At 42.4% G+C, this 12,712-nt stretch overlaps 4 protein-coding genes across 4 annotated transcripts; 1 reads left to right on the top strand and 3 right to left on the bottom strand.

Annotated features, from left to right (window-relative positions):
- Nucleotides 1-191: 191 nt before the first annotated feature.
- Bfra_005707 (putative glycosyltransferase 2 protein) lies at nucleotides 192-2,461 on the bottom strand (the record flags this gene model as incomplete). Its single annotated transcript, XM_037336084.1, has 4 exons — nucleotides 192-1,441; nucleotides 1,491-1,745; nucleotides 1,793-1,967; nucleotides 2,024-2,461. The coding sequence occupies 4 exons, from the start codon at nucleotides 2,459-2,461 to the stop codon at nucleotides 192-194; spliced, it is 2,118 nt and encodes a 705-aa protein (XP_037191294.1).
- A 1,299-nt stretch (nucleotides 2,462-3,760) lies between these two features.
- Bfra_005706 (uncharacterized protein) lies at nucleotides 3,761-4,790 on the bottom strand (the record flags this gene model as incomplete). Its single annotated transcript, XM_037336083.1, has 4 exons — nucleotides 3,761-4,159; nucleotides 4,211-4,369; nucleotides 4,458-4,607; nucleotides 4,758-4,790. The coding sequence occupies 4 exons, from the start codon at nucleotides 4,788-4,790 to the stop codon at nucleotides 3,761-3,763; spliced, it is 741 nt and encodes a 246-aa protein (XP_037191293.1).
- A 1,648-nt stretch (nucleotides 4,791-6,438) lies between these two features.
- On the bottom strand, nucleotides 6,439-8,128 carry Bfra_005705 (putative 2-epi-5-epi-valiolone synthase protein; the record flags this gene model as incomplete). The annotated part of the gene is made up of 4 exons (XM_037336082.1): nucleotides 6,439-7,117; nucleotides 7,172-7,612; nucleotides 7,679-7,725; nucleotides 7,784-8,128. 4 exons carry the CDS (start codon nucleotides 8,126-8,128, stop codon nucleotides 6,439-6,441), a joined length of 1,512 nt encoding a protein of 503 aa, XP_037191292.1.
- Nucleotides 8,129-9,386: 1,258 nt separating this feature from the next.
- Nucleotides 9,387-10,457, top strand: Bfra_005703 (putative catechol o-methyltransferase protein; the record flags this gene model as incomplete). Its single annotated transcript, XM_037336081.1, has 4 exons — nucleotides 9,387-9,437; nucleotides 9,490-10,239; nucleotides 10,290-10,311; nucleotides 10,390-10,457. 4 exons carry the CDS (start codon nucleotides 9,387-9,389, stop codon nucleotides 10,455-10,457), a joined length of 891 nt encoding a protein of 296 aa, XP_037191291.1.
- Between the last annotated feature and the right edge of the window lie 2,255 nt (nucleotides 10,458-12,712).

The following is a 12,712-nucleotide window of genomic DNA, read 5'->3' as shown; positions in this document are numbered from 1 at the left end:
TTGGTATTCCGGACAAGCCTCCGTACGAGTTATGACCAATAGCAATCAAGGTGTGTACTTGAAAGGCAAGCCTGATCTCCGTAAATACCAAATAGTCTTCTAGATCGATTTTTCCCATTCGTGAAAATCGGTTTGTACATGGCTGGATATTTCCATCACGGAAATGCCATAAAACAGATTCTTATTTATCCTCAAGTAGAGTACTTATCTTCGACAGCAACTACACCATCAATTTTTGTGGCTGGTTTGATATTAGTGTCCTTTGACTCCAAGACGGAAGTTGCCTTTGGTACCAAGGGCGCTGGCGGTTCCAGTGGCTGCTCCAGAGACTGCAGTGGCTCATTTCCTGAACAAAATAAATCCCCTACAAGCATGTGGATTCTTTCTTTCTCTGCCACTCCATTGGAACATCCTCCAATTTCGTGCCTAAAAATCCGACTATAATCCTTGGCTTTTAATTGTAGCTCTTCGTTGTTAATACTCTCACCGTCCCAACCAATCAATTGCATTTCAGCTATTTCGACAGGTAAATCCGACAGAAGAGTTTGCAAAGATGCTGAAATCAATGGCTCCTCCTTGTGTTTTAATGATAGATGCTCGGTTGGATTTGCTGTAAAATCTGTTGCTTCATCTAGTTCGTTCGTGTATTCTTCTGGAGCTGTGTATAGTTCTGTATGAATAGTAGATAAAGCATCCCAACTTTCAAAATGAGGATAAAGGGTCCAATAGCCACGTGCCCTTGCTAATCTAAGAACATATTCTAGCCACGATGGGTAGGTTTTGCTGACATATTTTTCTCCCAAAGTGGCTGGTGGGGGTAAGGTATGTTCGGAAAACATCGATCTAGCTATGAAATCATGGAGTTCCACCCATTTATCTCCGAAATAAAGAGCAGCGTTGCTATTTGGAGCTTGCCATAGAAATGGACTAGGGTTTGTACTTGACGGTGGTGTAAATGACGTTGAATCATTGAGATAAGTCGTTGGTAGATCAAGACTTATCCCAAGCATATTCTTCTGGCCGGTTGCTCTATTGTAAGAGTATCTATACTCTAATAGTGCAAATTTGAGGTAATGAAAGAAGAGTGGGGAAAGTTCGACTTGAGGAGAAAGAACAAGAACATGAGCGGACATAGGGTCCGCAGGCCAAAACGATTCCATGAATTTGATCGAATTTTCTTCGGGAGTGAGTCCGTGTTGTGGGATCCGGTGATGAAGTGTCAGGAGACTAGTCTCATCTTGACTACGCTTTGGTGGCCACTTAAATTTTGAAAGATATTGTTTAGTAGATTCATCGACGTCATGCGGCAATTCTATCGTTAATCGCGGGATGTTGCTGGAAAAATAATCGGCTTTCTTAAGTGATGTGAGCAACCTGATCAAAGATCCAGATTTTTGTGGTTGCGCGTGAACAACTATATCAATGCTGATTTTGGTCCAGGCTATAGATATTAGCTAAATGGAAACAGTCACTTTTAAAGATGTACTCACCACTCAATGCGGCACTATCTAATTGAACAATCCACATTAGATTCTGTTCAATGTTTTTAGGAAGTTCAATCAAGGTTCTGTCTAATGCGTTGGCCCTGGTCCTAAAGGCGGAGAGTAAGAAATTGTCCTCATCCGAAGATGCGTCAATAAGAACAGCTTGAGGATGGACGAATGTATTGATATGATTGAAACCTGCAGAACAACTGACTTCCATCCGGAAATCTGAGCTTTGCAGGGAATAATCTGGTCGTGCGTCTAATCATGTTAGAATATCAAACAAACCCTTAGGAAGGAATTCATACCATGAAAGAAGATCTGGCAATCCTTATTGACCCCATTGACAGATTTCAATATATCCATCGGTATGTCATCTCTTCCCATAAATGCAAAATGTACATAATTTCTTTCTCTCAATGCCATCTCGCATGCAATCGGTAACAAAGTCGAAGCGCTTTTCAAACTCGAGGCCGCAAATAACTAAGGACTTTATTAGCAGTGAAACACCATATTAATTTGCCAAACCAAGGACATACCACATTATTATTGACAGGATCGGAACCTTTGACTTTAGACATTGCATGTAAAGTTGTCGCCAATTGATAGAATTTAATGGGGCCATTAAAGTTGTGGCCTATCTCGGTCGATTCATCATCATCTGGTTTAGGAGCTTGATTCGAATTGAGCTGCGGAGATGGAGCTCTCGAACCAGCTTGCGCAGGAGCTCCTCCATTCTGAATATAATGTGGTCTCTGTCGCGGATTCTGAAGATCTGTCGGCATATTCTTATAGAAGTAATAGAGACCAATTCCAACCAGCAGACCTATTATAATCTTCTTCATTGATCGACGCTGAACATGTGGCCTTCGATGTTGCCATGCCATTCCCAATGGCGTTTTCGAGCCAGGCCTATGATCATCGTCTCGTTTCCCCAGTTCCACATCACCATGGAACAGCCTTGGTGGGAGAGGCATTGTTATGTGCGCTTCCCACACTTATTAAAAGGAAATAGCCATGCGAACAATTAGATTGGATTGTGGAAGTGTGAAAGTATAGGTAAGGAAGGCAAGAACTTCAGTTGAATCTCCACATAAGGATATACAGGTGATGGTAGAATTGCGATTCAACAGTACAAAAGATCAATGGAAGGAGTGTTCAAAAGAAGAAATGATGGATATGAATGAAGTTCGTATTGATTTGATATTATCTGAACTCTAAGATAGCTCCTGGTGCTCGAGTTTAAGGTTATTACATACACATAGACAATGCACGGACGTTTTGATGAGACTTGGCATTATTGATACAGACATTGCCGCAAACATCAAAACCCCATTTTCCTTTGCCAGCGGGATCCCACTTGCCCTTTCCTCAAATTCGCCCCTCCATACCCTCCATACCCTCCATAAAACATACTTATACTTAGTCTCGCTTATGTCATCTCGGTTTTCCCAGACATCATCAAACCCTTTCAACATCGCTAAAAAAACAAAAAATAAAAAACAAAAAAAGAGCAACACTCCATACTTGACACGACTTCCAACATAGCAGCGTCAAAAATTTGCAAAAATACATATTTGTGACCAGACTGGGGCACGATCCCAGGACCTTGTCCGTATTTAACAGATTTGAGTTGTTAAGGACACGTGATAACCAACTACACCATCCGGCCTATTTAATTGATTGTCATCTGGCTTGTTTAGATATATAATACCAGTTTGTGGATCCGAGAGTTTCTCTAATCTACCCCACCAACATGCACATATCAATTGATCACCAACAGAAAGTGATCAATTTTCCTATTTCTCTCATTGTAAGAAGGCTCGAGGAAGGGTGGTGCTCCGTGAAGTTGTTGTGATTCATTGATGGCTGTTTCTTTTTATATGCTTCGTTACAGGCGTCATCTTTCGAATCAAGTAGAAGGATCTCGAGTGGAAGAGCTAGTGTCTTACGGTTGAATTTGTCCACGGTGGGAATTTTCTAATGATCGATGCCATTCAGTTCACCATTCCATATTATTTCGACACACATTTCAATCAGTCATATTAAATCCCCTGAATGTCGTTGAAATCGCTGTGGAATTTTACCTCAACAATACAACAAAATCACCATTGTCATTCTTGCTATTTAATCATGAGTATGATGTTCGGTTATAGCAGAACCACAATCGGAAAGAATACTTCTGCTAGATGTATCTCTATTCAATCTAAAACTCTCGAATCTGAGACCCATCATTAGTCCTTCATCAAACTTCATGGCGTTTGCTAATTCCCTCGCTAAACCTCGACGCGGGCCATTATCAGACCACATTGGAAGTATCCGAACAAATTTCCTAACATGACACAATAATTTCCTCCGTCAGGAGTGGGCTCTCCTTCATTCTCTGCAGCTAACTTCAACAAACTCTTCATATAATCTTCTACAGACGAAAGTGCAGCCTCACCCGAACCACGACTCTCATTGAGCAATTTCAAGACACCATCAGATCCGACCGAGTCAAAAACATCAGTAAACTGAGCCTCCCCCCTCCATTCTGGATCAACACTGATCTTGTAGGCGCTCCATTTCCTGATTACCTGGATCATGTCGACATTGTACTTCTTTGCTACACGTGGATTCTCTTCGAATATCGTTAGCAAGCTTGAAGCTCGGCTGAGCTTAGCAGCCCTGTCCAACTATTTTCGAAGATTAGAACGACGCTTTAGATGTCTTGAGAAATACCATACTGAAACCCGCGCCAATAAATGAAACTTGGATGCCATGATTCTGATGTCTTCGATGGTTCTGGCTTTCTTAGATACCGCTAATGTACGTTTCAGGGCCAAGGATAGGGTCTCGGGTGAGCTCATACAGTCCTTGACGTAGTGCTCTACAGGCCCAACAATCTAAGGAAATGATGTTGGTATTAGCGACCACGAATGCCCTTGAAGTAATTGAGAGAGTTGGTAAAATATAACTTGAAGATAGACGTACAGCTTGCTTGTTATCCATTGCGTGTAGTGTGGCAGTGGTGGCTTTAAGATTGTGAGGCTTTAGTGCTTCGGTGGTGACAATGAGTTGATAGGCGTTGAGATTGTCTGCTGTCACTTTTGAGTTTGCGAAATGAGAAAGTAATGAAAAAATCTGAACGAGAGAGTAGTTGGGAGATTAGATAGGTGCCCGGCTGCAAAGTTCGCTTCTGGGAGTGTTTGAGTATTGCGCTATATTCGCTTATTTACTGCGCGTCCCATACAGCTCGTGTAATTCACATAGAAAAGTGAATATGCTTATTACTTGGTAGCTTGCTGGCCTCATATCATCTTTCATTGTCCCAATCTGGTATTCGAAACAACTGATCTCTCGATCTTCAAACCTACCGGCTTACCTGCCTAGCGATAATCAAACTATTCATACCATCTCTTAAATCTTTGAAACCTCCCTCCACAAGACAATATTTCTTTCCTCAACTTTCCAACCATTTTCTCAACCCAATTTGCAATTTACCTCTTTTCGCTAAAGCCTGTGGCAACGATCACCTTTACTTTTTGCTTCTTGAATCAAATGGGAAGACTTCCAATCAGGAATTTTCAGCACAATCAATCACTTTACCCTTTGAATCAAGTCGAAGATTTACTATCAGAGTAGGTGTATCCATCAGTATTGAAATACAACGATTATCTGACTTGAGTAGCCAAGATGACCAAAAGAATCAACACCAGGCCTGACCCTTACATAGTCGAAGCTGCTAAGAGAGAATCAAAAGTGATCAGCTTGATCATGAAAGTAGATGAATACGTTCGATGGATCCTGGCAGCACAACCCACGACACCGAAACATTCAGCAGGAACACCATCGTAAAGAAGCGAAAGCGATCGACTTCAATCTCCAAAACAAACGATGCCAGTACCGAGCCTGAACCCAACCACCGCTCTGGAGAGAATGTATCTACTTTCACCGTAGACGATCCAACGACATCGTTGAATGCGAGAAGGATGGCAATGGATAAAACACAGAAAACAATGCCATTTAATGAGAAAATGAAGGAGATTATAGCTTCGAAAAGGAAACATATTACTTAGAGCATTGATAAAAATAAAATTGGACGCACTCGGGTATTAGCGTTCGGCGCCAGGTAACTTCCCTTTAGCAGTCTAGAATATTTTCTGAGATGACTTACTTTTATTTCGAGATGACAGATGGGCATGATAGAGATAGCTTTTAACGTGATGAAACATTCTGCAAAATCCCAATTTGGTAGGAAGTGCTTCGCATTTTACTACAAATTGCTTGCTTGACTTTCACAATATCTATACATCATAAAAATATCTCACCACTCCTACAATCCCCTCCCACCCGTCAGCCAACAATTCGAAAGATTTCAATGAATACAAATAATAAAAAGCATCTTATTAACTCAACTCTGAAAAAAAAAACCACATCCACAACAATAATACCCTTTGCATGAAATAGAAGATCAACTCATGCACACATCCAACCTGGAGCCGACATCACTGTACCTCAAAATATTTTCCTTAACCTCACCAAATCAATTACATAAGAAAGCGTGATGAAACTTTAATTTTTGTTGCACATCTCAATCAATTGAGACGCACTAACATTATTTGGCCCACCTGACAAATAGACTCTCTCTCGGACGCTATTAAATGAACCACGGACATCAATCAAAGGGAGCGTCAATACACTTATTAAACCTCATCACTCAAACGAATTTTACATTCAGAACACTAATAAAGTACTCAATACGCACAGATTTCAGTACCATGAAAGTACTAAACTGAAGTATGAATGTCATCACATTTCGCAATCACACACGTAGTAATTCATTGAATTGGAAGCATAATATTTATCTTCCGAAAAAAATCATTGCTTTAAAGAAACCATGCAAGTCGTGTCCGTAGTCCAACAACATTATAATCTCAAACTTTAACCTTCACTTTTATGGTCCACCCATGCATCAATAATTGCCCGTCGTACCGTTTGACAAGGCCCCATTACTGTGCCCGTTAATTAGACCGTTTGCCTTCCCATTTGTGTGAGGAGCATGTCCATTGGTTCCATTTGTGTGTCCATTGGTTCCGTTGGCATGGCCATTAGTTCCATTTGTGTGTCCATTGGTTCCGTTGGCATGGCCATTAGTTCCATTTGTGTGTCCATTGGTTCCATTCATCTGACCGGCCTTTTTCGCTGCCATTTCAATGATTCTTTCTTCTTCCATCTTCGCGTTCTCGGTGTAACCGGTGTCAGAGGCATCGACAAATGCCTCGAGTCCTTCTCCATTTCTAGGATACTCCTTCATAATCTCCTTGTGACGATGTAAAGCTTGGTTCATCTCCTCGGCAGAAACATCATTCAAGAAGGTGCATGACCCAAGAGGGTTTGGAACAGCGGCTCTGAGTTTGCCATCTCGTGTCTTGAGGATAGCAGCAGTAGCCTTTTCGAGGATCTCTTCATCGAATTGATGATGATCCATTGAAAGACCCGCACGAGAGAACAAGTTCAAGATGCGGCGATGCTCCTCATCACTCAAGAGCTTTCGTTGATTGGCAAGAGTTGCCGAGTAAGCCATATCAATGGATATCGCGTGGCCGTGTCGGAGAGGTGTTTCCGGAACAAGCTCATGCAGAGGTGACCATCTAATAATGTTAGACTTAGAAACAATTTGGAATACATAGCAGTGAACTACTCACGTGTGCCCATAGGCAATTACACGATCCAAACCAATCTCATGAAGGTTTGGTGTTTCCAGCTTTAACATTTCGTGGATACCCCCTCTGTTAATCGTATCTGCGGCATCGATCAATTCCTTAGAAGAGCCATCAGCTCGACCGAAAGAATTCTCAATGAGCTGTTCACAGTATTTGTCTAATAGATCAAAAGTGGGGAGGTGAGAGCAGGATGAAATTTTGATCAATTCGGCAAAACCATTACGTATCTGCGCAGTTGGAAGTGTACGTAAAAATGTGAAGTCAAGGAATGTATGAATGGGTGCGTGATAAGCGCCTAGTCTGTTCTTGTAGTTGCCATAGTTGACTGCAACCTTGATTGACACTGATGCATCAATCAATCCAATGACGGTGGTTGGAACACGAATAAAGTTGGTGTTCCGTCTGTATGCTGCGCAAGCAAATCTATAAATGAATAATTGTCAGATTTTATTCACATGACTTGAAGATTATTGTGATTATGCAACTCACCCAGCAACATCAGTGACAAGACCTCCTCCGACAACAAGAACTGGTTCCTACAAGTATGTTAGAACGACACATGACAACGTATCAAACGATGGATAGAGTACAAACTTTGCGATAGATTCCAAATTCGGTCATGGAATCCACAATACTCAAAAAGGTAGGAATGGTCTTTGCCTTCTCTCCAATCTTTGTTTTGTGGAATACCAGCTTGATGTTGTAGTGCTGAAAGTATTTCTCCATCTGCTTTCCGTAAACATTGTAAATGTTCATGTCAGTGACTGCTAAGCATCTTCCCCAATGGGTATAGCACTCTGCAAGATTTGGATTATCGATATTGAAGACACCATCAATGAAAGTGAAGTCATATTCAATCTTCTCATAACCTTCAACGTGGAATCCGGCATGACCAGATTTGGTTGTGGTCTCTGAAACGGTTGCTTTGAGGTCTGACATGTTGAAAAGAGTTGAATGAGAGGGATGAGATGTATTGTTGAAAATCTGGTTGCAGTTTTCTAAATAAATCTTGGGAGAGAAGTGTTTTTAAGCACCCCTCGACAGGGATAGGAAGAAGTCAACGTCACTAAGACTTTTCTATTAGCACGACTGATATTGCACCATTATAGACTATCATACACCGAGATCAAACTATGTCTCATTAGTGCACCGCAGATTATCAAACTCCTTTGAAGTAACATGTCAATATTGATCAAATGCAAGCAGTTGAGTTACGGAGATTGTTCAGCCAAACATGCGAGGTGACAATAGCCAGTCCACAAACTCAATCTATGACATTATCACCCCACGCTAACCAGGAAGGGTTCAGCCATCGAACAACGTTCCAGACTATATTGAGGTCAATTCCGAAACCAGGAACAAGCAAATACAAAGAATTTGAATTGCCGGGCGAAATCGTGGCTCTACGCTAACTTACAACGGAAATGCAACAAGCAGGCGCGAAGAGAATGCAAAGGCCAAGGATGTGGCTCGCGGCCCGCGCCTGGCATGCTAATGCTCTAGCATGAGCGAATTCCATGACCCCACGATCAGCTGGTTCGAGATCTCGGGTAGATTTAGTCCATGGTTCACCTTACACTATCTTCATAGCTTTGCTGTTCGGAAATCTTGACACTTGGTATGATAGCACAGCATCCGCATCTACCCGTTCGTACTACTTCAAGATGGAGGCGTGCGTTTGCTTATCATTTCCATTGGGGCACCTTTGCTATCTTGTAAACTACTACAAGGTAACACTTCTGTAGCTTTGTCGTATTTTGTATGCTTTCATCGAAGCACCGAGCTTTGCTCAAAGATTTGATAAACAAAGGAAAGCTCCTCGAGCTCCCCCACATAGCCTGTCACGCTAGAACAGTAGCCTGAGCCTTAGCGCAATTAGCTGCATTGATGCATGCATCCTGGGGAATATAGTTCGATATTAGAACACCGAATACGACACGTCGAGAAAGTCAATGACAACAACACCTTTCAAACTATGGGAAAATCAAGATCTGATTACGACGTCTGTGCCTAGAAATCAAGGCCACGAATCTCGGAAGATTGTATGCAGTAAGATATCTTTGTTTTCACTATGCCATTCCTAGACGTTTGTGCTAGGTGTTAGATTTACTGCTTAGCAAACAGTGACAAGAAACTTCAAGCAGCATCAACAGTAGGTATCAAATTGCCCCTCAACGCCTTTTGCAAAAACAACAATATGGCTCCATTTGACAAGACGAAGTCATATGCTTCACAGGAAGAAACATTTGTGGGTTTTCTGACTATATTTGAGTACGTTTCACTGCTAACTTTGCCCGTAGTTCGATGACGGTAGAGAAGAAGAACTTGTCGAGTTTGTGCGAAATCATCACGATCGATCTAAGATTCAAGGTTCGCCGGCGAACGTTCTCAAAGCTATCGATGAGTATGGACGAACCAAGAGATATCTCATGAATGTAGGAGAGGACAAAGGAGCTATTGTCACCAAGATAATCAGTGAAAGAAAGCCTCATATAATGGTTGAGCTCGGAGGGTATTGTGGATATTCTACAATACTCTTTGGATCAGCAGTTCGGAATGCAGGCGGAGCGAAGTATTATTCCTTGGAGAGAAGTCCGAAGTTCGCGAAAGTTATCACTGCTCTCGTGGAATTTGCTGGTCTCGAAGAATTTGTTGAAGTGATCGTTGGTCCTAGCAACGAGGGAATTCAAACACTACACTCTCGCGGATTGAAGACCATTGATATGATGTTCCTAGATCACTATAAGCCAGCATACACGACTGACCTGAAGTTATGTGAACAATTGGGCCTGATCAAAAAAGGAACAGTTCTTGCTGCCGACAATGTTATTAGTCCAGGAAATCCGCCATATCTGGAATACGTGCGAAGCAATGTCGAGGACAAACTTCAAAAGCTGAAGCGGGAGGGACAGCTGGATACTGATGGTTTTGCGAAACGATCTGCCGCTCAGTATGGCGGGATTGAGACACTAGACACTGGAATCAAAGGCAATCCCAAAATCATATACGACAGCCAATTGATCAACAGCTTCGAACCTACTGGAGAACCAGTAAGTTGCCCAGCTTCATTCGATTGAATTTTCTGACAATATTCTGGTAGGATGGAGTGGAAATAACTCGGTGTATGGGAGAAGTTGGAGGTAGCCAGTCGTAGATTTGAACGTCGGTCTGGGATCTGTTTATCTTGACAATCTGATCAGGTCTTCCTCGGGAATCGATCGAGACCGGAAGTCTTCCTGTGGATCCTCTCATTTCCCTTATTACATAGTATATGTGCGAGTGGGGCGCGAGACACCAATGTGCCAAAACGCGGCTCTTGTTGCTACTCGCCACTCTCTCGCCACTCAGTAACTTTGCGACAAGGAGTAAGGAGAATATGATTTCCAGGCGTGGCTTTACGATACAGATTATTGTAATATTGATACCATTTAACTTTGTCATGGACTGCAATAAATCGAAAGCTGTACTGCCGAGTATCCCATAGATGGATCATTACATTGAGATGCGGTAAAATTAAGGTACAGAGATCCATCCTGCTCAAAAATAGTCGCCTCAGGTTGTTTTCTACCCTAGTCGTTGAGACTTATCGTAAAGCCGATACACCGAAGCATGCCACATGTCAACCCCTCTCACCCCCTGCTCTCGAGCTCCCCTCTTCTAAAAGGGCACATCATAAAACTTCAAAAATCGACCAAGACAGATGCCTCGTTAGCATACAACACAGACCTCTTCTAAATCCAAACTTTCTGCAGCTGGCCAAGTCGAGGTTAGTTAGAAAATGCTAAAAAAAGAAAAGTCAAGCAAAAAGTAGGATGTACACTTTATTTTCCTCTTCCAAAATTCATAAATGTTTATCCACAGATCTCTCCTCATACTTCGGAATTCGGAAAAAGCTATACCAAATTATAGGACTGTGAGCTGCATCAAGAAGAGCCTGTTCGATGCAGTAGCATTGCGTCTTCATTTAAGCCTGTGTGAAAGATTGGATACGACTCTCGAATAAGAATCTGACGATGGTTATCATTTTGTGTCCCAGCCCGCCAATTACTCAGTGCTCGAATGACAACCTGACACCAACAGTTGGTGACCGAAGATTGGGCCGGCTGAAATTGTTAGCAGTTGTTACTGGGTAGGTGTTGCCAACGATAGGTGATCGGATTCAGTATCGACGGTTAGTAGCAGAACATTGCAGGTTGGGTCAAAATTGGTTGAGATGTGTGAGCGATTACAGCGAGCAATTTAAATGCCAAGAATTGGTGATTAAAATCAATCTTAATGATTGGGGTGAGATTCAATATCAACAATTGTTTTGGTGGAAAAATATTGCGAGTTGGAGTAGGGCTGATCGAAAGTCTTCGGCCAAAACGAGGGGTCCAATGCCAACGATTGGTTAGATCTACTTTGGGCAACAATAATAGTTGGCAATCTCCATTGCCAACGATTGATAATATATTTTCGAGAGGTGTCAATAGTTGACAACCTCCAATGCCAACGATCGGTCCAGATTCACTCGAGTAATGCCATCAGTTCGCGACCTCCAATGCCAACAATCGGTTAGATCTACTCGAGTAATGCCAAAAGCTGTTGACTAAGACAATCCCAAAGGTTGGCAATCAAGTATCACAAACTAATCGGATTGGAAATATGTAGTCATTATGATGAATGACTTAATCCCAACAATCGGTGATCGAGATCCCATACTAGCATTTGGTAACCGGACGGACGCCTTAGGCCAATCTAATCGACGTGAGGGCTCTCTGAGAGAGCGTCGCTAACCGACCCGCGCGTTGGGGTTTCTGATAAAGACGAGTTACCCCACCACCCACCTATCTTGAAGACTGCAATTTCTCCCCGAAGATGTTGACATCACCTCCAACGTCGGATTGGGCTCTGGCAGTATACCGGATTAGTGGACCAATTATCTATCGCCGGAATTGTGGACAGGAGCCTAAGCGGGGAATTCAATGTTGGGGGAATAGGTAGGGGGACGATATCTATGTTAGCATCGCCGTCGCCATCGCATAGACAGTGCCTTTGTTCCAAGTGATTGAATGAATTGTTAGTGAACCTCGCTCCAGAGTTGTTATCTTGATGTGCGCGAGCTGTCTGCATCGCCGTCAGCGACGATTTCTTTCAAACTTTCTCATCCGCTCATATGTGAATTGTTCTGCAGACTGACAAAGTCAACCAACAAGACTTTCTGAAGCAACGGTTTGAGCTGTGGGTTAGCACATGAGCATTTGTCTATTACGGACACTATCCAGGATAGCGCGAACTTATTGCAAGATCGATGCCGTTCGTATTTGGAGCCACAATGTTGGACCTGATTGATATGCACATAAGCTGATCACGATTAATGGAGACAAGGCCAACGCCAACGTTGGGATTACCACCTAATTTCTACCTAGGCTAGACTATCGAACCATCAATCCCATTCATATTTGAATCCATAATACCCAATATAATTGACACATACGTAAGCTGATCATGATCAATGGGGACAGTATCAACGCCGTCGTTGGG

The sequence above is a fragment of the Botrytis fragariae genome, assembly GCF_013461495.1.
Source record: "Botrytis fragariae strain BVB16 chromosome Unknown tig00000075, whole genome shotgun sequence".
NCBI lineage: Eukaryota > Fungi > Ascomycota > Leotiomycetes > Helotiales > Sclerotiniaceae > Botrytis > Botrytis fragariae.
Note: the sequence above shows the minus strand (reverse complement) of the source record. Positions and strands in the feature narration are given on the sequence as shown.